This window comes from Bombyx mori, chromosome 8 (assembly GCF_030269925.1).
Source record: "Bombyx mori chromosome 8, ASM3026992v2".
Classification (NCBI taxonomy): Eukaryota; Metazoa; Arthropoda; class Insecta; order Lepidoptera; family Bombycidae; genus Bombyx; species Bombyx mori.
Genome location: NC_085114.1, coordinates 11,218,929 through 11,244,890, shown reverse-complemented (window position 1 = coordinate 11,244,890; position 25,962 = coordinate 11,218,929). Strand labels below are relative to the sequence as shown.

At 35.9% G+C, this 25,962-nt stretch overlaps 2 protein-coding genes across 5 annotated transcripts in view; one reads left to right on the top strand and one right to left on the bottom strand.

Moving 5' to 3' along the window:
* The window catches only part of LOC101736689 (lissencephaly-1 homolog), a 28,845-nt gene extending 5,520 nt beyond the window's left edge, over window positions 1-23,325 (bottom strand). The window contains exons 1-7 of one of the 3 annotated variants that reach the window (XM_038012362.2): window positions 23,044-23,325; window positions 21,438-21,579; window positions 7,018-7,171; window positions 5,899-6,045; window positions 3,325-3,481; window positions 1,974-2,151; window positions 1,215-1,350 (exon numbers count right to left, since the gene is read on the bottom strand). In XM_038012362.2, coding sequence (XP_037868290.1) covers window positions 1,215-1,350; window positions 1,974-2,151; window positions 3,325-3,481; window positions 5,899-6,045; window positions 7,018-7,171; window positions 21,438-21,475 — 810 coding nt within the window. In that variant the 5' untranslated portion in view covers window positions 21,476-21,579; window positions 23,044-23,325. The remainder of the gene's footprint in view (window positions 1-1,214; window positions 1,351-1,973; window positions 2,152-3,324; window positions 3,482-5,898; window positions 6,046-7,017; window positions 7,172-21,437; window positions 21,580-23,043) is intronic. The other 2 variants (XM_038012363.1, XM_062669768.1) reach the window with 2 other exon arrangements.
* Window positions 23,326-25,061: 1,736 nt separating this feature from the next.
* Window positions 25,062-25,962, top strand: part of LOC101737124 (sarcolemmal membrane-associated protein) — a 32,523-nt gene continuing 31,622 nt past the window's right edge. For both annotated transcript variants that reach the window (XM_021351890.3, XM_004932245.5), the window contains exon 1: window positions 25,062-25,746. In XM_021351890.3, coding sequence (XP_021207565.1) covers window positions 25,555-25,746 — 192 coding nt within the window. In that variant the 5' untranslated portion in view covers window positions 25,062-25,554. The remainder of the gene's footprint in view (window positions 25,747-25,962) is intronic.

Genomic DNA, 25,962 nt, shown 5'->3' with positions numbered 1-25,962 from the left:
ACCAATTTTTCTAATGAGATACGTACTCTACAAATGTTCACGCTTGACTTCCACGGTGAAGGAATAACCTCGTGTAATAAAAATCAAACCCGCAAAATTATAATTTGCGTAATCACTGGTGGTAGGACCTCTTGGGAGTCCGCGCGGGTAGGTACCACCACCCCGCCTATTTCCGCCGTGAAGCAGTAATGCGTTTCGGTTTGAAGGGTTGAGCAGCCGTTGTAATTTGAGATCTGAGACCTTATATCTCAAGGTGGGTGGCGCGTTTACGTTGTAGATGTTTATGGGCTCCAGTAACCACTTAACATCAGGTGGGCTGTGAGCTCGTCCATCCATCTAAGCAATAAAAAAAAAAACCATAAAAAATGATTAGCATAAAAGTCAGTTAGATGTTATTTCTTCTTGGTGTAAGTTCTTAAAAAGAAAACAAATTACGTTTTTTAAATACTATATTATTAATACGTGAAGCAAAAACTTTATACCCTTTTTACGTAAATTGCGCGGACGGAGGAGTATGAAATTTTCCATACTTATAGAGAATATACAGGAGTGCAGAATGTTAATATTTTTTTAAATTATGCATAAAAATACATTAAGCCAACAAAAAAAAAACATTACACATACTAACATATATTTGACACACACACGCATGCATGCCATTTGTTTATTGTCAAACTTTTCTGTGGTCAAATTGAGAATAGATTAAATATCGTTTGTCTTTATTAATATTTGTCTATAGTGTAGCCTTGGCGAAATCTGATTCTCTTCTTTTTCTCCACCTTATCCCCACTAGGTGGGGCCGGCACAGCAAATTTTTCTCTTCCATTCTCTTCTATCAGCCGTTATTTCAACACTCATTCCTCTATCTCTCATATCGTCATTCAAACATGGATGGATGGACCATGTCTTCTTCGGTCGACTTCTTTCCCCTCTACCTTGCACTACCATTTCCATACATCTAGTTACATGCACCTTCTCTCTACCTATCCGTACTCCATACCACGCTAACCTGTCTGTGATTATAGAAGTATAATAGCCTTTGACAATAGAATCATAATAGTGTACAAACTTATAATTTCAATTAATTATAGTCTAATTTCGACTACTGGGGGACCACTAGTTTCAGTAAAAATGTGAGTTGGGAGGTAGGTATTGACAGCTTACGATCATAATGACCTATTTAAGGTAGGTAAGTTAGTAGGTAAGGTACGTACCTTGCATTCATTAGTGTCCGCGTTCCATATGCGCACGGTCTGATCGTTTGAGCAGGAAGCGAGCAGGGTCCCGTCCGGCGACACGCGCACCATACGCACCCACTCGCGGTGACCTTTGTATGTCTTGATGCAGTACCTATTCAAAATTTAAGGTACATACATATTTAAGTGACCTCACTTTAAATTTTATAAATCTGAATGTACGTTGTCACATTGAGAGTTTTCCAACTTAAGTGTTTATAATAAAAAAAGAAAAAAATTATGTTAAATTGTGAATATTATTAGTGTCCGTTATCTACTTTTAATGACATAATTATTATAGTTACGAAAACTAGATAAATTCTTGGATGATTCTCGAAGATCGGACGCCGGGTGAGAGAGAGTGCAAGGGGAGTCGTTTGATGGGTAGGATCCTAAAAATATCCTTGGACCCGCGGTCTGTTCCCGACCGCAGCGGACCGGCAAGTCCCACACACACCGCGTGCCCCCTAGGTGCGGACACCTTGTAAGAGGTTCGGTCCCCTGACCGAAAATAAGGGTCTGATGTCAACATTTCATTTTAAACATCCCAAATTGTTTTTTGTTATATCATTCGTTCATTCACTCACTCCACCGTGAAGAATTTGTTCGCAATGTACGGCTATATTACAGACCCGCGATTCCCAAGAGACCGTGGATCTCACGCTTTCAATGATATTACATGGCTATTGGACCAAAAATAATCAATTCCCTTGAGTTCTGTTCGTGTAGATTCCTTACCCAGTGGCGACCTCCCAGGCTTTGATAGTTTTATCCCGACTGGCGGAGTACACGATGTCGCCGCTAGGAGAGAAAGCCACCGAGGAGACGTTGTGGTCGTGTCCGTGCATAGTCTTGATGCACTCGAACGTCTGATTGAAATCCCACAGCTTGATCGACATGTCGGCGCTGCAAGACACTGAAATGGAAAACGTTTTTATAGTCAGTCCAATTTCTTTCTTTTAAGGGATTTTATGACCTGGTAACTAAGACCTTTGGGTCAAACCTTATTGTAATTTTAATGAAAACTGCACTATATAAAAACTGTTAATATGAAGTGAAATGAAGTTGATTAATATAAAACAATGGCATGAAATGAAATTAAATGAGATGATATGGGATGAAATATAATCTCAGTAAAATGGTGGTCATTTACTGAGACTTTTTGGAGGATCCCAAGAAGTTTCCAGCGGCTTTGTTTTATTTTCACAAATTTGTACACCTTCATGAAAACAGTTAATAAGCCACCGTTATTACAAATTTAAACCTAAAGAAACACTGAATAGATAAAATAAAACTAATCACACAATTTCACTCCTCGCTTTTCCGCCAAAAAGTCCCTCAATTTCATTCCGATTAAAAGTTAACCTCGATTTTTTATTTATCTTAAAAGTGGGGTATATGTCCCCTATGTTACACATAAAACTAATGCAATTCAGCGAAAAATCTAACACAATAGTACAAATAATAAGGCAGCATCATATTGGGGGCGTTAGCGTTTTAACGCGGGACTCCTGTTTCTCTTTGAGACTGATCAGTGTCCTGAGTAACTCGAACTGGTACGTACTATAGGTTACCAGTAACATGTCACAACGAAAGAAAGAACGGAAACTGATATATTGATCGTGGTAGGACCGTCTCGTCGTGTGACTTGATTATGCAAAAGCCTTATAATCAAATATAGTTTTAGAAGATGTAAAGAATACGTCTTTACTCTGTGCACCTGATGGTTCACTATGCTACTGCATTATTTAGTTTAAACAGATTCGCACCGATCTTTTTACTGCCTAATTAACGGGACCAGCAGTTATTATGCAGAGAGATGAGACAGATGTTCGACTCTAAGCGCATTGCCTCTGCCTTTTGAGGTTTGGATAAAACTAATGAGTGGAGACCGCGAATTGGCAAACACAGTGCAGGACGCCTTCAGGCTCGGTGGAGTGATGATCTGTGCAGGATGGCTGGCAGCAGCTGGATGAGAGATGCTGAGGATCATGCTCAGTGACGAGCAATTGGAGAAGCTTATGTCCAGCAGTGGACTGCTATAGGCTGACGATGCTGAAACTAATGAGAATGTAATTATTATACATACCAAGTAATTTTCCATGGTGGTCGAATGCAATGTCCTGTACGGAGTCGGTGTGACCCTTCAATGTTCGTTCGTACTCGCCGCTCTCAAAGTCCCAAACTTTTATGGTTGCGTCCTCGCTCGAGGACACCATCAAGCTGAACACGGGGTGAAATATTACCTGCAATTTTGTTTTGTTCACACTATTATAACAATCACATACGTAGTTTTAAAAAAAAAAAACATTTTTTTTTATTGCTTAGATGGGTGGACGAGCTCACAGCCCATCTGGTGTTAAGTGGTTACTGGAGCCCATAGACATCTGCAACGTAAATGCGCCACCCACCTTGAGATATAAGTTCTAAGATCTTAGTATAGTTACAACGGCTGCCCAACCCTTCAAACTGAAACTCATTACTGCTTCATGGCAGAAATAGGTAGGGTGGTGGTACCTACCCGCGCGGAATCACAAGAGGTCCTACCACCAGTCTAAAAATCTAATTAAAAAATTGCAAATTTACATTAAAAACGCGTGCGTGCAATAATCAAACATGCACTCAACGGTTTCATCATTCGTATACATCATAGAAAGCGTACTAGATACGATTGTCTGGAAACGACAGGGGAAACTGACAGCAAAAAGCTAAACAATAACATCTAGTCCCTACAGCAAAACTCGTACAAGACTCGTGCTCAAAACTTTCATTACACTAGAAAGTTACAAATTTGTCTAGTCCATTAATGCAATTTCATGATATTTTTATGAAACTAAATTATAGTGTGAGATAATTTTTTAAGTTTAATATCGCGATATTTTAAGTGTTTACGTTTTTAATGTTTTAAGTAACATTTACCAAATAAAGTATTACGAAAAATGTATATAGTATTTAGCAAACAAAGCATTCCATAAGTTTAAAATCACAATAAACTTCATGAAACTGTAATAGATTGAATTTGTTTAAGACTCGTGAAAATCGGACGAAATATTGAAAAAAAGATTTAGAAATAGACTCATGTTTTAGATTAGAACTAGACTAGATTAACTAAAGATTAATGTTGAATTATAGTTTATTTATATGCATCGATGATGTACTGAGTAAGAGACCCGGCAACAACAACCCCGTCCCAAACGAAACTACTATGGCATAGGTCAAATTCTTTAGCAGGTACTTACTGTCCGTACCGTAAATACATTAATATTTTTGTTCATAAATATGTCTTTATAGTTACACGACTGAACAAGCTCATAACATACTTGGTGTTGAATGCTTAACAGACATGAACATCTTAAATGCCGCCTCCCATTTTCGGGCATTAGTTCAAAGACCCAATCCTGTAGTACCACTGTTGCCCCACCCTGTAGGGTGGAAAGCAATACTGCTTCGCGGCAGGTATAGGCGGAGTGGAGGTACCTACCTACCCATTCGGATTCACACGACGCCCTAGTACCAGAATATGTTTTCACGGACCACTTCCACAGCGAAGGAATACCATCAAATCAAATCTAAGATATTTGCATAATAACCATTGGCTAGGGCGCACGGTAAGTAGTCTTGTGTGATCCAATATGAAAATTTTATGGACAATATTTTTTTTTTATAAAATTATTTTTTAAGCATACAATACACATTATTACAAGCTAAAAGGATACACAAAAAATAACAACAAGTAAAAAAAACACTGGCTTGCAACATAAGCCATGTATGTGCGCACGTCTAGGCAAAACAAATGTGTTGAGTTTGTACACAATGGTCAATTTGTATTATTAAAAGATAATCGAGACTTCGATTTTATATTCGACGGTCTTTGTTTACTACTTAAGACCAGATAATTACTGAGCTCTTATGACAATCTACGGCCAAAGAGAGCCTCAAAAAAAGTGGTTTTTTAAACATGAACACACAAAGGCACTTCATTTCCTCTTTCATTAAAAATATTTCTGCGTTGACGTATGACTATTTTATCTTCATTAAATTATGTATTGGTTGGTTTTTTCAGATGCGACCTCAATGGTTTGAAGTAAAAGTTCAAAGGTAACTAAACCAATAATAATTACCAAGACACAACTTTCCAGTTTCTTGTTGTTCGTTTTACGTGAATTTAGAACGGACGTGCTTGTTTTGTTTGCAAATTTAATTTCACTAGAGGTCCCGCAGTAGTCGAAATTCGACTATAATTAATTGGGATTGTAAGTTTGTACACTATTATGTGTGTATTTTATACTTCGATAATCACAAATTTCGCCAAAACTACACTATAAAAATATTAACAAAAACCAAACAATATTTAATCTATTCTCAATTTGACAACATACGTCAAAAACAAAAGTTTGACAATAAATAGTATGCATGCGTGTGTGCGTCAAATACATATTATGTAGTGTGTGTAATGTTTTCTTTATTGATTTATTGTATCTTATAGGCATTATTTTAAAAAAATATTAGCATTGTGCACTTCTCTATATTCTCTATAAGTGTAGAAAATTTCATACTCCTCCGTCCGCGCAATTTTCGTAAAAAGGGATACAAAGTTTTTGCTTCACGTATTAATATATAGATTGTTAGTGTAGTTTATGTTTGTGTGCAATGTATTTATTACCTTAGTAATAGTGGCCCTGTGTCCAGTGAGACAAAACTTCTCGGGTGGACGCGGAATCCATTCTGTTGGAGTGCGCTTAGCTCGCGTTGGAGCACCCTCGATGAATTCCTTCTGAGCCTCCGACAATTTAGATTCCAGTTCCATAACCTTATACAAACATTACAACAATGTTACATATTGCGTGTGCTCGTTTATGATTTTAAAAAAAAACCTACATACTCTTCAAAGCTACGAACCGCACTGAGTTTGTATAGTCCTTAATTACTTAGAAATACTGACTGCAGCTGTATTGGAACATCTGCTTTAACTCGAATAATTTTATAGATGTTTAACATGTCCCGACAAAGGGTAATGTCTCAAGTTTTGAATCACAAAGAAACCTGTACGTAATTACAAGGATTGTATACACGGTACATTTACATTGAAATTACTTGAAAATTCTCATAAGAGTGCAACCAATTATTATTATTAATAAGTCTTCTATCGCCTTGAAACGCGTTCGAATTACTATTCGTATAGTGATAGTCGATAGGTAAGTCGTGTCAGACTAATAAGCAATTCATCGAGAGGAATGGTCGAACTCCCTGGCATCGACCGTCCGCCCTAGAAAACGTCACGACCTAGATACTGCCGACTGAGAGTTTTGCAGATCACTTCCATGTACCAGCAACCAAATATTCAGAATGAAGAAAAAAAAATTTAATTTTAAATGTCTTCTTCGTCGCTTTCTTCATTACTGAAGGTCGTGTCCCTAAACACGGTGAGCCGCAGCAGGGTGGCCAGTAACATATTTCACACCGTGTGACCTGGACTCGACATGGCGCCGGATGGTAGCCGGATCGCATACAGTCTCATTCTGTACTCGGTCCACTTTTATAGGATTACTTGGGAAAACTAGCGCAGTGGTTTGCATTCTGCGCCGCAGTGAAGTTGGTTGGGGTAGTCAGTACGCCCTGCTGCCAACGACTGACCTCCGGTGTAAAGTATCTATAGATTCGAAGTTCCCCCTCTCTCATACAGTCTGTATGTACTATGTATTAATTTTAAATGTATGTAATATCAAATAAATTATGATCATATAGACTGTTTTTTCTGTTTACGACATATATAAAGAAAAACCTTTTTCTGAAGTCTGATGACGGAGGTCCATTTCTTCTCCAAGAGGCCACCGAACTTGCGATCCATCTCGCCGGTCATGTCGGCTTCTTTCTTGAACGCTTCCAGCGCGTCATTGTAACCGTTACTGCCTAGATAATCGGCAATCGCTTTGTTCCTGTAAGAAAATAATCGATTATTTTTTTAAACTACTCAATTAAGGAGTTATTTAGTACGTTTACATTAAGCAACAATAACTTGTTCACGATCTACAAACACAACGTATGAAACGGATGTTTAGAATAAAAAACATTTGTATGACGTCAACACAAAACAATGAATGCAAAAAAGTTTTTGCCATAAAACCGACAGTAAACATCTATTAATATTGACTTATTTTGCGTTACATTAATTAATATAACTTGACTTATATAGGTAGTAACAAAAAAACATGATAATTACAAATCACCCGACCTAGAATATGTTTCTGAATATGTCAGTATTCATTCATAAGAGCACAATATTTTTGAGGAGGTACTTATTGCGTGTTTTTTTAACTAAGATAATTTGGTAGTGCAATTTTATTAAGAGACACATTAATTAGAGCATTTAATAAACCGAGCTATTAATTCTTAATCGCATCATTCATTACACTAACCCGGATCCGAGTTTCAGACGCTACGCACTAGACCTAAACAAATCGTCAATAATAAAAATTTTACGACGAATCCTGCACGCACATTTGAAAACTATAATATAAAAGGTTTATTGCTTAGATGGGTGGACGAGCTCACAGCCCACCTGGTGTTAAGTGGTTACTGGAGCCCATAGACATCTACAACGTAAATGCGCCACCCACCTTGAGATATAGTTCTAATGTCTCAGTATAGTTACACTATAGGTTAAGGTTAACTTTTATCGCCGTAAATTTTCTCTCCGGCATTTTCACAATTTCAAAAGTAAGTCAATAATTATAAATGTGTTTTATAAAACGAATGTAAATACTTGTTACGATGAGTTAACATTTTTAACTACCTAATTCTTTATTGACATATAGATGAGATCATCACCTGTGATATAAAGGACAACGTAATGCAAATATTATGAACAACTTGTTTAGTTTCGTCAAAATAAAAGCAAGGTTGCCTACCAGACGAATAAAATGTAAATAATGTGATAACAAAATCCACAAAAAAGATATTGTTTTAAATTATGAATAAATGCTAGATTAAATTGTATTAAAACAATTTATCTAAATTGACATTTTCATGCTACACTATGGGATTAAGAAGAAATTTACATAGTGTTTAGTTACTACATACAAACTTTTTTTTAACGCTGGGGCATATGTTTACGCATACCCGGTCGAAGGGGGTTACAGACCGGATTATGTCGGACTCCGGCGCCTCCAGAAAAGAAGAGGGAGAAGAGGAAGACTTGGCTACATACGAACTATAGATTTAATCTATCTTTATGTCTATTATTATATCTTCCAAGGATGTATTTGTACGATATTGTATTAGATCATTTTTAATTATTTTTTGTGACATGTTTCCAAAGCTTTTGTTTGTCGACCAAGGAAGGACATCGACACAGTGGACAAACATGTTTATTTTAGAAACCAGCCGCTACATTTACGTGGGGGCCGAGATTACGTCATTGCATTCTGCCGATACATAATTGTATATAGTCAATAATGAAATAAAAGGAGACTTGCATAATATTTGCGCTTTGAAATAGTCTGAAATGAAATAATACATAAGAGGTTGTCATTAAAAACATCGTTTAGTAATCATTTCTTAAGAACTATTCAGTTAAATACAGTGTGATTCTTTTTTTTTACATTTTCTTTTTGTAACGATGATCTCTTCGTAAATTTGGTATCGAAGTAATATTTAGTTGTTTCATTCTTAAGCAAAGTGGCGGTAGCTTTAGTATCATACAACACAAGATATTTGACAGATACCTGAATTTCGCTTACAATATTTTCAAGAGAAAATTTCCACATTATACTCGTATACAAGTTCCGAACAAAAATATTGGACCGTCGGTCTACCGAAAAATATCACCAGCTCGGTGGAAGATCTTCTCTTTGTCGTATACTCCCACAAGCAAGTTCCAATCAATTAATGTTATTATATGTGTTTTTTTTATTGCTTAGATGGGTGGCCGAGCTCACAGCCCACCTGGTGTTAAGTGGTTACTGAAGCCCATAGACATCCACAACGTAAATGCGCCACCCACCTTGAGATATAAGTTCTAAGGTCTCAAGTATAGTTAGTTACAACGGCTGTCCCACCCTTCAAGCCGAAACGCATGACTGCTTAACGGCAGAAAAAGGCGGGGCGGTGGTACCTGTTCGTACGAACTCACAAGAAGTCCTACCACCAGTGCTTACGCAAATTATAATTTTTACGGGTTTCATTTTTATTACACGATGTTATTCCTTCACCGTGGAAGTCAATCGTGAACATTTGTTGAGTACGTATTTCATTAGAAAAATTGGTACCCACCTGAGATTCGAACACCGGTGTATCGCTCAACACGAATACACCGGACGTCTTGTCCGTTAGGCCACGAAGACTTCTACGTGTCTAGTATCGTACTACGTGTTTTCACATATAGCAGTTTAGAAATTAACAGTATTATTTTGTTCATCATCATTTAATAGTGCGTGGAAAAGACAAACAAATGGTTTTAAATCAATATAATATTCTATGTGAGAATTATCTGTTCAACTAAAACTTATAATTACGAAAATATCGATACTAAAATATCCGTCGCGGTATTGGGATAGAGCGAAAGTGGTTTCGTGCGTTCGCATAGTGGCGCGGGCTGATCTGGGACCGCCTGAGAAAATAACTTTCACGGTACATTTCCTACGTTAACAGTCCAGTTATTGTACTAGGGCTGTCGACTTTAGTTGAACCCGAGTTGTTGTTGTAAGACAAACAATATGCTGCGGAGGGGGGATGATCCAACGCTCACGGTATTGACAATATAAAATAGAATGTTTCTCTCCGCATGAAAACCAAAAATAACATTCAATTAAACATATTGCAATGGGGGCTGACTATGTGAAACGCAATTAAAGCGTGAACCTCAACTTTATGACTCTGAAGCTTTTTTTTCCTACCTAAGCTGGTAGCCTTGAGAGGCTATTCCAGCGTAACCTTAACTAGTAGGTGAGCTCACGGGCCTCAAACCTGACGACGTTGCTAACACGAACCCTAGCAAGAGCCGTGCTTCGCAGAATCTACCACCGGATCGGAAACCCGACCCACTGAGAAGATCCGGCGAGAAACTCAGTGGGCTGTGTCTGAGGGTTAATTTACTCGTCGAGCCCTTCGTCGCAAGCGACGGGTTCGAAGAGAACGGTGACCGGTGCTTGAAGTACCTAAAAGCACCGTTGTGGATCGGGAGGATCCGAGATGACGTGTTTTGGGCGACGTCGACTGCTTTCCATTCTTTCCGCAGGATCGGGAATGATGACTGAAGTATCATCATGCATACGAACTGGATAATTTTGTGATGAATCTGTATTCAAGCGACGTCGGATTCAATTACAAGCATTTTTACACTATATCAATCGTTTGCAAAATTATAGATTTATTTATCATTTTAAGTTCACATTCATTTTTTATCTATAATTATGGTATAAATTGTACGATTGAATTCACCCGTTTCTTAATTATGGAAATTCCACTGCTTTTTATAATAATAAATTGCTCATGTTTTCTTGTCATTTTGTTTAATGATAAGAACCCGAAATAGTAGTAGTGACCTCACTTCGACGATTCGAAATTCCAATAGTTGTAACTTAGTTAAGATAAAAAAAATCACTATGATAATGTAATTCTTCGAAAATTTTACACTATTATCTCTTACTCGCGACCCGCCCTTGCTTCGCTTCGGAAACATTAAAACACAAATGAAACAAAAAAAAAAAAATTAAAAAAAAAAGTTGCCTATGTTCATCAGGGACAATGTCGGCTTCTAATGGAAAAAGAATTTCAAATCGGTCCAGTAGTTTCGGAGCCTATTCGAAACAAACAAACAAACAAATCTTTCCTCTTTATAATATTAGTATAGATATAGATATTAAAGCATGCACGCGTTACGCACTTTGACTAACCCTAGCATTGCCAAACTTTGTGAGCGCCGGCTGTTACTTACCAATAGTTGGAATTTAGGCTAACATGGCTTTTTTAAGTTTGTGAGCCTCTAAAATAAGATAACCTTGAAGTTGGAAGAACAGAAGCTAACGGAAGACAAACCTAACCTTGTACGGAACTCCTTAGTGTGACTGTAATTGAAATGATTATTATCTTAACTGATAAGATTGTAGCTAGTTTCCTTAGAATAAATGAAATGCCGTATTTTTTTTCTTTACGTTTTGTTAGGTACTGATAAAAAATTTGATTTAGTTCGATCAAGAGCGTTCATTATTTGAGTCGACTATTATCAAAGCCGGCAATCTGACTTTTGGATAATTATTGGTAAATCAGAAAAACGAATTATTGACTTTGTATTCCATTGGCAGTCACAAAACTCTTCGGAACGACATCTTAGATAAATAACAGGTTAACTATTAACCTTTATTTAATGCAGGTTTTGAACCGTATTCTTTGAAGGAGACGATTATATTCAAATCAATCTGTATTGACATATCAATAATTTTTTTTTGTCCAAATGCACAGATTGCCACCTTTGATAATAGACGACTCATTTATACTGCATTTTTTATTTATCTAACCTAAGAGTATTCTCATCATCTCATCATAAAACAAACTATTCTCATCATTAAAACCTGCGTTCAGACAGACTTTGGGTCATGAATGTCAATAGATAATCGTGTCAAAGTGAAATTTATTACTCAATTTTTTTTTTTTTCAATTTTTTTTTATTGCATAGCTGGGTAGACGAGCTCACAGCCCACCTGGTGTTAAGTGGTTACTGGAGCCCATAGACATCTAACGTAGACGTGCCACCCACCTTGAGATATAAGTTTTAAGGTCTCAAGTATAGTTACAACGGCTGCCCCACCCTTCAAACCGAAACGCATTACTGCTTCACGGCAGAAATAGGCAGGGCGGTGGTACCTATCCGCGCGGACTCACAAGTGATCCTACCACCAGTAAAATTATAAATATCACATTATATTAATATTTCGCAGACGTTTTTACGAATAAACATTAAAGAATTCACAAATACATTAAGCCATTGTGTGCGAAATGAAATCATAACTGATGCAAAAACACAACGAATGGTATTTATTGAATTGAATCGTAACACACGAACGGAAACAAGCACGTCATTTGAACCGATATCGACCGACAATAATGATTTAATGAGGTACGATAATGATTCTGCTAATAAAAAGAGTGCGTTGGACTTCTTTCGTCGAGAGCTAAAATAGACTAGTATAATCGGTATTCGAAAACCCATTTGGATGCTAAAAACCGATATATACGTATTATTGTATCGGTAACTAAGCAAGTATCTTTGATTTTATCATTGAGTCTTTAAGTGAAGGGTTGGGCTATCGGGTTAAATCTTTGATGATATTGTTTCAAAGTCAAAATTAAACGTAGCCAATCAAATTAAACATATTGTGTATAAAGTCAACGTATTTTTTTTTAAATACTTAGTATGTACGTTACTGCTTAGTCAATTTGATAATGTCTAAGCTAGTTTTTATTGAAACATCATTTTAAGTTCTATAGGACTTTTTCAAGTACTTTCCACTTGGAAGATTTAATAGTGGAAGGTAACAATGTTGAAACCGAATTTCTCATATTCTATTGTAATTGAAATATACGACTGCAAAAACAATGCCTATTAGAATTTCGAATTATCATCATCTTCAATGATATCGAAATATCTATTTCCTTGTTTTTTCCCAATGCTGTTAATGCGTAAATGAGCTCAGGTCCTACCATCTGACCATAAATCGTGCTCGGACTTTACGGACGTCACAACGTAAACGCCGCCATTTTAGAGATTTCAATTTCAACTCGACGACTCAGTTGAGGGTCTTGTGGTGCAGGGCATGATAGAGGGTACAGGACCGTGCGACAGATCACCGTTACGATGGACCGACCAAATAAAGGCAGCTCTAAACGATCCCGTCAACGAGTGCACAAGAAGGGGCTGCGGTACGCGAGAAATGGCTAAGTCTGGTGAAGCGCACCCGAAATGATGACTACGACCACTCTGACAAAAGTGCACACGACTGAGAAGAATTGCATATCGCCGTTTCACCCTTCAAAGCCTTGCGGCACAAATAGCATAGCAGGATGGCAATAAAGATTCGTGCTAAATTTTTTTGCTATTGCACTTATAGGTAAACGAGCATACGGCCCACCTGATGGTGAGTGGTCACTCTCGCCCATGGGCGTCAGCAATTCCAGGGGCAGAGCCAAGCCGCTGCCTACCGTAAAATACACCGGCTCACAATACGTTCTACCACTAGTAAATGGCGGTTAACGATCGCAGTTTTTTTTATTTATTGCTTAGATGGATGGACGTGCTCACAGCCCACCTGGTGTTAAGTGGTTACTGGAGCCCATGGACATCTACAACGTAAATGCGCCACCCACCTTGAGATATAAGTTCTAAGATCTCAGTATAGTTACAACGGCTGCCCCACCCTTCAAACCGAAACGCATTACTGCTTCACGGCAGAAATAGGCAGGGCGGTGGTACCTACCCATGCGGACTCACAAGAGGTCCTACCACCAGTTTATATTTAGACAAAATTGCTACTAATTCAGCAGTGGATCCTAGTATAAACATTCGGTCCACCTAGTAGCGGACCGATTTTCATGGAAAGACTTACATACGCGTGGTCGCGATCCTCAGTAATGAGAGAACGATACAGAAAAAGACGAATTCTGTGTAAGTCGATAAATGTGTTGTAAGCAATAAAAATATGTGTTTTGAAAGGTGTCTTCGGATTAAATTAAGATTAAGATATTTTCAGGTAGTTTCTTAGTAAATACTAGCAGTTCTTAGTAATTCAAAGAAAAAAGTAGGCAATAAACTTGAAAATCAATTAATTTTAAACAAACTCTACTTACTGGTATAACTGGTATATGCCAGCATACTTCATGCTAGTTCAAGCTTAGTATGATAGTGAGCAAGATCACAAATACACGTAGATTTTAAGCAGAAACAGAATTTGGAAATACGTTTTGAAAAATTATTCCGTGATTTCAAAAACAACAAAAAAAAACCTTTACAATAACATGATAGGTACCCGTTGTCCAATATTACAACGGTTACAAGAAACCAGTGTTCTTTTGCGTCTACACGGATAACACGTAACAACGTATCATTTACATGCGCAAACGTGACGAGAATAAAATTATAAACGATGAATCTACTGTTAGCTACCGTATTACACAATACATATATGCCGCGTTGTTAAGAACGAAACAAAGAAACTTAATGTTTTTAGCGAACCAAACCCACAATATTATTATAATCGTCGGAGTATTAATAAATTATGTCTTTAATATAAAAGCATCTGTTATAAAAGAATTTCAAACAAAAGAACAAAATAACAAGCAATCTTCGAATACCAAATCAAATGTCTTTCACACAAATCCTACCGTGAATATGATGACCCCGTGATGCAGTGATAACTAGACCCTACAAGGCGATCTAATAAATGTATATAAATAATCATATATTTATCATATTATGACAAAAATTGCTAAAATATTTTAAGAAAACCTTGAGTTAGTGAACAAGGGGCCTTATTGTGAAGGGGGTGGAATTATTAAGCGATATTATGTCTTTAGTCAAAGGTTTAAGGTCGATTATATAGGGCCAAGAATCTAGAGGGGATGATGCCGCCTACGAGGCATGTATTGATCGCCCTCGCTAGGCGCCGACTGGGGAGCTACGTCAGAGCTTACTGCGTCATACCAATTTATTTTCTATTGGTATGTTAGGCCTTTTCTGCTTTGCAAGAATGCACAAATGAAACACATGATGGTCAATAACATTTTCTTTACATTTTAATTTTAGGCTTTAAGCAGAGAATCAAACAGTTCTAGTTGATTATTGTATATATATACTTAGTCTGGCCATAAATACTGTTACAATTAAAAATAAACAAAATATGACATTTGAATTTGGAATCTGTCATTTTTATATGATTGCTCATTGTGTTTTCTCATTTTGGCGCCAATACATTGTACAATATTTTGCGATATTAAAATGGAGTGGGATGATAAAGAGAACCGAATCGCTGTTATTGCATTACACAAAGTAGGTATGGAGCCAAATGCAATTTTTAAAACTCTCCATACGCTTGGTATTAGTAAAATATTTGTGTACCGGGCTATTTATAGGTGCATTGAGACCTCCTCTGTTTGTGACAGAAAAAGATCTGGCCGTCCACGTAGTGTTCGTACGAAAAAGGTGGTCAAAGCAGTAAGGGAAAGAATTCGAAGAAATCCTGTCCGAAAGCAAAAGAATTTATCTCGGGACATGAAGATAGCACCTAGAACCATGTCGCGTATTTTAAAAGATGACTTAGGACTTGTAGCCTATAAGAGACGTACTGGTCATTTCTTAACTGATAATTTTCTTATTATTGATTAATTGGAAATCTAAAAATACTGTTATAAATATCAATTTATAAGGTACTAGTCAATCTCTGCCACGCTTTACTGCGTTGTGACTATTATTTTTATGTTTGAAAAATACCCATTTGTAGCAACGATTCGTACGTAGGTATGTCGATAGTGCTATAACAAAAACTTCTCAATACCAACGATTACTGCATAAAGTTTCAATCCAATTAAACCACTTAAAACAATATTATGACAAAAAAAATATGGATAGACCAGCTCATGGCCCATCTGAACTGGTAAACGGCAACGGGAGCTCATAGAGACCACCAGGAAAATGGCGCTGTTTCTTTGAGATATTCAGTCGAAGTGTTATTGGATTGGATAAGATTTTCCCAAACTGTCTCTTAGCAGAAAGAACCGCAGCGATAACAAAAACGCCTTATTTACGAGACAAGAAGTGTCGGGGAAGTTAACCAAGTTGATAAAGTATTAAATATAAATAATACAGTCATATCAGTACAGTCCGAAAATAACTATGGTTACAATAAAAAACAACATCATTATTTTTTAATTTATGCTCGTCTGCCTACACGGACAAAAAAAAAACCTGTCATTCAAATTTGAATTTTTACTTTTTTCTCCGTTACTTTTTTGTTTCATGTTTGTGTGACTTACAAATCTATTATCAAATCGTTGTGATTTGAAAATGGAGTTGCATTATAAAGCTAACTGAATTATATACTACTGAATTACAAAAAAAACGTTAAGCATGGATCCGAGCGATATTCTGAAATTCAACAGTTTTAGAAGCTGGTATTATAGGAGGTACAGTAGATATATTATTCGATACGTTTGGTATTAGTTTTAGTAGGATTTAGTAGGAATAATGTAAAATCAACTGTTGAAAAAGAAATACACACGGTTGACCAACCAACATACGAATAAGCAAAATGACCGAGTATGTGCTCAAAGCTCCACAGAGGCTTCTTAATTAGTCAGTAGGATAATAATGACATGGGCATTATGCGGCTTCAGTGAGTTTGGTAGGGTGTTAGCTGTAACGAAGTGACTCAGCATTTGTGTTTTTTTTTGTGAAAAATGTTTCAAAACATAAGTTGACACTATTCTTAGGAAGTTTGTAAAATAATAAGTTGAATTTGAAAATAGTGTATTGAAATGATATAGAATGTCGTTAGTTTTGAAACAAGAAAGATTAGGTTCTTGCTTTCTTTATTTTGGAAGTTATTTCTCTTCTATTATAATTTTAATTAATTTAGAATTTTTATTCGCGTTTTCTTTGATGTGAAGTTTTATTGATGTGTGTTTTTATACCTCTTTTTCTTAGTGTTAGCATGGTTGTATTGTTATGAAGAATGTGTTTTCTTGTAATAATAGGTGTAAACATGTATGAACCATTTACTACTCATTTAATAATATTTTTAACGTTTTAATCTTTGTGGATACTAAAATAATTGGGACTGCGGCACTTCAAGGAAGCCATGTTCGCACGCTATTATGTCGTGATTAAGAGCCCGCCGGCTGTTATCATTTGGTATTCTCTGGCTTGACCTGACCAGGTGCGAGATTTTGGCATTAAAATTCACATGAATGGCCGAAGTTATAAATGAGAAAAACAGACCCGCTGCAATACGGGTTGATTTGCTGTTCATCAAAGAAGGGAAATTGGATCGATAAAATCAACAGTCTTTTTATAGACCACTAAAGTGAACGGGGACATTTCAATTAAACTGTAGTCTCCTACAATAATGTTCAAGCCAAGTCAATATACTTACAAATAGTTTAATTAAGTTAAGTATGTTTTCGCATACATAATAAAATGACCTTAAAATCCAATTTGTAGTAGACGCTGAAGTATTTTTATGAAGATGAGCTTTGAATTAGAATTAAAAAGTACTTTCTGCGACATGAAAACTTGACATCGCCTTATAATTTATATTGAATTAGTGATTGAATTCATACGAGAATTATAAACTAAACAAAGTTAGTGATCTACAGAGGTACATATGAATTAAGTGAAAATTATTGGCGAGTTTAACAAATTATCAGTGGAAGAAAACTAAGAGCAATAAAACAGGAAATAAAGTGAATGCGGCTGGATGATTAACATCGGCTTGGAATGGACGGCATTCCTGGCGTTCCAAGCTACAAGTCGTTTAGCGGATGGGCAACGGGTCTTGAACCTTACAAGCGCTTACGAGATTGCAATACAGAGCAATGATACTTACTTCATGCGGAAAATTGTTTATACAATTTTAAAAGTCTAAAGATGCGCTCACGACAATAAATAAATTGTTAATATGGTAATTTGTTTGAATATTACCTCATATGTGTAACGCGATGGTAATCTGGTATTAGTATGAGTTTTGACGACAGTGATACCACGATGATTCACGAATCTCGTATTTGCTTGTTAGTAGTGCCGAAAATCGTACAATATCTTCTAGGAATTGCCATAAGCCGAAAGACTCAAGGTCAACTAGAACCTGCTCAACTAAACTGAGACACGCAGTTTATTTTTAAAACGGTCCGTAAATTTATCTCGGAGCATCGTGAACTGACGAGTTAAATTAAGGTTACAGGCAAGTCAAAAGAAATTTTAATACTAGCCGAACTAGACAGATTAAAGAGCACTTTCTCACGTTTATGTTTCATAACAAGATTATGATCTTGATCGATTACAGTTAACAAACCGGGTGTCGTGACGTAATCAGCTTTAGTTGTTTCTGATACCCATTCAAATGCTGGAGCAACTCTCGACACGACCTCGTTCTAACAAAGCCAATGGGGGGTCTCGTGAAGTTAGTGTTGTTTAAAAGATTCTTATCGTTATTATGCACTGGCCATTTCGTTTTTTTTTTCAATTGGTGTTGACGTATTTTATCATTCATACATAGACAACAGAGGATAATGATTGCAAAACTGGTGCTTGTTTTTTTTCAATGGTGCCGTATGCATAAAAGTAATGCATGTTTCTGTTATGTGACTGTACTAGTCTACTACTAGTACTAGTTTATTATAATAATTTTTACTAGCTATCAGTCACCTGATTCAGAATGGTCAGCTATCGACACGAATATTTTATGCGATTAACGCAATCTTTTACGTTAAGAGCTTTAGATTTAGAGTTCATCCACTCAGACTCGGCGAAACATTTGACTTTGTTATATGTAATTCAAAATTTTCATTGTTTTTTTTTTTAAATTATAGTCCTTTTCGTTGACCAAAAAACAGTGGCGTGGTGAGCCCATCCATCGACCCACTAATAAATAATGCTATGAAAGCCAAATGACAATGAGCAAACCCAAATTTAGAAGTTATAATTACTTAAACTATGATAATCTCGTTTGTTTAACGATTTTTATAGTGTTGTTACATAATCATGTAGACATTTACAATCATCTGTTTGCACTTGTATAACAATAGCGTGTGAAAAACGTGACCACGCTCTGAATGGAGGTACCTGCGAAATGGACATTTCCTTTCACTTCAGGCGAGGCGAATTCAAAGGGTAAAGGAGCATTAGGGAATTTTAGGTCATGAGTTCACGGTCGGCACAATACAATCAGAATTGTTATAAAAATATTTATTTTGAAGCATCAAAGAACCCGAATACAGTTATAATAGATTCGTGACTTACTGTTTTAATAAAGCTAATTGTAGTACAAGTGGTCTTGCAAAAGTCGTAGTCATAATAAAAACCGTTAGTAGACTCGAGTTTAAAATTAGTGCTTTATTTATCCATTTTATGAGTTCCGACAGTAATCATTACACTTTTAATATCTTTATTTTAATCTAGATAGACCGATAGCGCTATCGGTTTATATATTAAAATAAAGAAATCAATCGGTATCATGAGAAGTCGTGGTTATTGTGTTATTTATATTGTGTGAAACATATTGCTTTTTTGGTATCTAGGTAGCTAACGCTAAAAGCAAGGATTACAATTGTTATCAACGGCAGGCGCCGGTGGCTCTGCGAGGTCAACGACACCTCGGTTCGAGACCAACTGTCACTTTCAAAAGGTCGGCAGGTACACAACATGGCTTCTAAAGCACCATAGCTTCGGGCGTTTACCTGTTCACCCTTCCTATAACGATTTCTTTTCCAATTAACTACAACAACTAACATGATATTTTAATGAAACACGCATAAAGAAAGTATATTAATATGCAAGTGAGCTATTAATTTGAAGAAAGAGCCAGTCATTTATAAAAAAAATTGCCATATTCTTACTAAGTAAGGATTGTTTTTATTTGCTGATATGATCACTATAAAGTGATTTCGAAAGTCTAGTAACGATAAATCATAATTTTATCAATGATGCGTTTTTCAAAATGCGTTTTATTTATTTCTAATATACTTTTTTATGGCTCCTGCTGTTTGGGAGAAGTCGGACAAATAAAAAAAAAAATCTGTGCATTATTTTCTTAGTGAATCAGTACGGTACAAGGACGTTTACCGCAAATAATTTTATACTCTACATCCGCATCTTTTTGTGAAAGTATCACCATCTTATGCGAAAATAACAGTAACCGTCGCAATTATTTTATTTTTATTTTTTGTAAAATTATGTTTTTAAAACCTACCGCCGGGTTACGTTGTTCATTTTTCTTTCACCCTCATTTAGCAAAAAGTTTACAACAAATTTGTTTTTTTTCTGTTTTCTGTATTTTAGTTGGAAATTTTCTATATTTTAGGAAGACTTCATATTGCATTTGACGTATTCAGTTGATATGGCTTTCATTGATACGCAAATTATTATTTCACACTGTTTAAATTGTTCAGAAATAGATATTTTTAATACCTATTCACTCTGTGTTAGATTTGATTGCAAGTAGCATTTAATTTTGAAACTTGTAGTATTTCCGATTACACGGAGCTTAAAGTAAATTGACGTTAATAACGCGAAAATAATTTATAAATTTATTAAGTCATGTGAATCTTTAAGGAGAACACTTTGGCTGTCACGCGTTCAGTTTTAGTTTTAAGTTATAATTTGAGATCTAAGATTATTTTGAGAGATATAATTTAAGATTTATTATGACTACTTTTACGGATTAATCTTGCAATTGTCATTTTAAATTTATTATTTCCGATTATTCGAATACTTTACAATTTTCGTGACCACGGACAAAAGATTAAACTGTAAATGTAGTTTTGATTATGACTTTTGTTGTTGAAATTGAAAAAAGTTTTTTTTAGGTTATTTAGGGCCATCATTTTTTCCGTTTGTTTTGAGGTCTTTCAGTAGAAAAGGCTTCTATCATTCGAAAATATTCTTGCATCATCTAAGGTTAATAAGATAAAGATAAGCAGTTTTAATTTAGAGCACAATCCGATAATTTTTTTTCTGCCATATCCAGTAACCTCGAGGGGTTATTCTAGATTCGCCGAATTAGCAGGTGAGCTCACGGGCTCAAACCTGACGACGTTGCTAATACGAACCCTAGCAAGAGCCGTGCTTCACAGAATCTACCACCGGATCGGAAACACGACTCACTGAGAAGATCCGGCGAAAAACTCAGTGGGTTGTGTCTGTGGGTTAATTTACTCGCCGAGCCCTGCGTCGCAAGCGACGGGTTCGACGAGAACGATGACCGGTGCTCGGGGACCTAAAAGCACCATTAGTGGATCGGGAGGATCGGAAATGATGTGTTATGGGGGACGTCGACTGCTTTCCATTCAGTCCGCAGGATCAGAGGTACAATTCGAGAAAATCTATGAAAACACCTTATTCGATTGTTGCTGTTAAGAATAGTATTATTATTGTTTGGCTTCGAAGACAGGATCGCAAGTACAAGCCTATATTTTGTGACAAATTTGCTATATACTCACAGCTCCTCTCGTTGCCGTTGTGACAACACCATTTTCATTGTGGTCGGTTGATGCTTGAGGCGGCTCGCACGTGAGGTTCACTGCTCTAGAGTCTTACTTGTTCACGCGGGCGACGGCGGAAATTCCGTTGCCATTATCACACCTGTAGCCAAACATAATGAATTAAGATTTTAGATACCACTGCAATGCCTATTTCTGCCATAAAGCAGCAATGTGTTTCAGATTGAAGAGTGGGGCAGCCGCTGTACTGTAAAAACTGAGAGCTTAGAACTATTGTTTTAAAGTGGGTGGATAGATTAGGCTAAAACTAGGTCTTCTCGCCTTGGTCATATGTTTTTATATTCCTCTCCCTAAGGTCAATCACAATGTCAAATTATAATTACTATGCTTATTTTGCTCTTTACATCTCTCTATGCATTACAATTCTTTATTGACATCACAGGGAATCTTTACTTGTCCCATACTAAATGTATTACTGTTATTTTTAACACAGGACAATGGTAGCTATTTTTTTGTAAAAGTTTCTAAGATTGTTATACTGAAACTTTTGATTGAATTTGCTTTTCTAAAATGATTTTATGCAATTGACCTACATCTTTAATCTTTATACATTATAAATTATAATAGAATAATTTGACATATTTTTCACCAAAGAAATTATATTCAATTTAAGATTTTGTAAAACATTTTTAATGTTATATTTCTATTTAAAAAAAGCATTCATCAAGGATCATTCACAGTACAACCTTTTTATTACTTTAACCAGAGAATGAAAAGATGGTTTATTAAAAATGATTGTTTTGTATGACTTGGTTAACATTGTAGATTTACAGATATTATAAATAATGATGTGTATTTGGTATTCCATAAACACCTTAATTTGCAATAAAAACATAAAACCCAAGTGTTTTTAAGTACCTATATGTAAATTATTGTTTCATAACAATTGTATTCTTGTATTCTTTCATTTATAGTTTAAACTTTAAAACAATCAATTTAATACTCTTAGTTTGTCAAGAGGTATTATTTATTTTAATATTTTACCGATAAACAAAATTTCATGTCATCGCAAACATTTTTAAGTCTATGTATATAATATTGAAATGAGCATAACCCTGGCATTACCTCAACTCTGTTTATTGGATATGTTCAGACTTTAAAATTGTAATCCTAATCCTGTATTTAAATAAATTTAAAGAGTACAAGAATAAAAGCTAAAGTTGGTATAACACTGTAATGTATTTTATTTTCCTAATCAGTTTCGTAATGATTTAGCTTTTAAATGCGCAAAACAAATTCTGCATTTGAAATTACACAGGGATAAACTGCAAAATGAGTCAGAAATCAAATGTCAAAACCAGCGGATTGCTGTCAATTGCCACATCAACTACGCTTTGTCGAACGTAATATCTGAATAAACTACGAATATGTATTTATATGAATGGCCATTTACAAAGTATTCATTGCTTCAAGACATTGCTAAATAGTCGCAAAATAATCATAAGAACGGCCATATTGAACGTCTGTCGTGGTACAGGATTTCCACTCTATAATGAAACACAACTGTTCTAATTAGAAATCGTTAGTGGTAAATATTAATACTTACAGAACACAAAAAATCACTTGCTTTTACACTACAGTTTAATTTTATTTGATTTAACACACACAGTAAACGCACTTCACACAAGACTCGAGGCAGAAAACCGTTTTCGTTGCACGCAAATGCAATGGTTTTCGTCAAAATCCTACCAACTCTGTGACTGAATGAACTGAATGAACTAATTTAACATCAGTTTCGATTTTTGTATTTTGTAAGCTGGCAAAGTAATTTTATTTGCACCCTAAAGACAAAATCGAAACTAGCAACCCGCCATCTTGTGTAACGTCATTTTTGACAATTTGAAGTAATGTTGCTATAAAAAAATATAGTCAGAAAAATTTAATGACCCATTTCAAAAGTTTTATTTTAACCTAAGTTGTTGTATTATATATATTACAGTGATTATATGATAACACAATACACGCAAAAACTCCACACATTTTCCAAACACAGTAATTAATTTAAATGCATTAGTAAATCTAGTAGTTTAACTTTCTGAATATGTTTCACATACACGTAAATATTCCGAAATCGAAAAGCGAACATAATTGATGAATGATCCCACATGTCACTTGAACCTTGAGCAAAATTGAGCCCATACTTCAGCTCATTTATAATTTAGTTGCTTTATGTGCTGTTTTCATCGTTTTGATTATGTTATTGTAGTAGAAATTAATAAATGCTCTGTCAAATATCGAATTTTCGAAAACTGTTCATTTAATAGATAAAATTATGTAAATTAGGCATACTAGGCAAAATGAACAGGTGCTCAGTGTAATCGTTTAATGTTGCGATTATGTCCATGCCCAACATCTCAGTATGAAATCAAACCTGTAACGTGTTTATCTGCGTTAGTATTGCTATCAGACGACCGTATGAATCAGTCATGAATTGTAGCTTGAAAGGCGGAACAACCATATAAAAACAATATACTTGACGAAATATTTACTTCAAAGAATAATAGCAAATTTTAAAATCTTACTATCTATCCTTTAATCTATGCAGATAAAATAGTAGAGGTAACTATTTTGTTTTTTTTAAATACATGATGATGGTTTATCATAATCTAACTACATAAATATATTACACATTAAACATACTTGATATTACCCAAGGAAACGTATTTTAAAATAATTTAGTGAAAGATTCAATAACTTAAAAAGCTAAAACCGAAAATGATTTATTTATTCTTAATTAAGCTGATAGCCTTGAGAGGCTAGATCAGCGTAACCCGAATGTGTGGGTGAGCTCTCGGGGCTCAAACTAGGAGGCGTGTCTAGCACTGGCCCCAGCAAGAGCAGGGCTTCGCAGAATCTACCACCGGATCGGAAATGCGACCCACTGAGAGAAACTTAGCTGTGTCTATGGGACAGTTTACTCGCCGAACCCTTCGTCGGAACCGACGGATTCGACTAGAACGGCGACCGGTGCTTGAAGTACTTAAAAGCACCGTTAGTGGATCGGGAGGATCCAATATGACGTGTTTAGAGCGACGTCGATTGCTTACCATTTGATCCGCAGCATCGTATATGTAATTTCCGGCGGCCACGACAAGAGGGTTTTCGTGTCGTGCCGCCTTCTTAAAATGGCGCACCAATGCCGACTGAATATACTTACTGATGGAGTCAAGCTCCAGGTCATTATGGAAATCCACGTTCCTCATGAACCACGGTACTCCAACCTAACGGCTATCCTGCAAAAACGGGATTGAATAACTTGAAAGGGTTTCAAATTAATGCGGGCCGCGTGAGCGAACCCCACACTTGCATAGGTCCTGACCGGGCGTATGCAAGTTTTGAATTTGTAGAGTGTCACTTTATTACGAAGGGACAATTTACTTCGCTTGCTAATCATCGAATAGACCGAAAATGATTTAAAGTTCACACACACATATTGCGGAATTGTTAATAATGATCATAGTGAAAAATAATATCAGGTGATATTTAATATTTTAAACCCCTACGACATCGACTAGGCTGTAGCGAATGATTTTTATGATCATCAGTCTCTTTGAAAAGCGTAGAATCGATTAAATTAATTCGGTCTTCCTAGTTCAACAAAACAAATGACCGATTTATTCGCCCATTTCGTAAGTTCCTCATTCAAACCATAATTTAGAAAAACGCCTTGCTTATAGGAGAGGATAATTTTTAGTAATTGTATTAAATCGGACATCAATACCCAGTCTGTTTTATTTATTCGCGTTTATATCGAGTGCTGTATTTTGTGTAACAAATTTAATTGGAATGTTGAAGTGCTGTCGTGTGGTCGAAACGAAAAGGAAAGGAATCAAGTTTCATAAATAAAGATGTTTGCATAATTGCTATGGTATTTACAACTTCAAGAAGTATTGCTTTTAGAGATTGCTTTAAACATATCCACCAAAATGGCAGTGTTTAAATGTTGTCACCTTTCACCTAATAACAAGTGATTATTACTTGGAATCAGCCGTTTACTTACTGTGGTAAATCTGCCTCAACGAAGCACGAATGCTGGCTTTGAAGACCTTAATGTGCCATGGTGATAGCAAAGAGTAAAAAAGTGAAACCACCAATGTACACAATTAAAAAGAATATGGATTACAACTGGACAAATGTGCCTGAACAGTCGAAAAAGCAAGATGCTGGAGTTCCAAGGGCAATCCTAACGCCTCATGCGAATTCTTTACCCTTTGAAGAACGACATGTGACAGTGGATGAAACAGTCAGAGTAAGTATGAGTTTATCTACATTCATTCTTGACAGGATTATTGATTTAGTTGTTACAACTTACGTGTAAAATATTCGAATGGCTAAATGCATTCATTAAGTCCATTAATAAATCTTAACTAATTCAGGTTTGATTTATATTTTCTATTTAGAAAAAATCTAAGGTTTCAATGTAACATTTAACAGAAACGATTGATTTTCATGTTCCTGCTCTGAG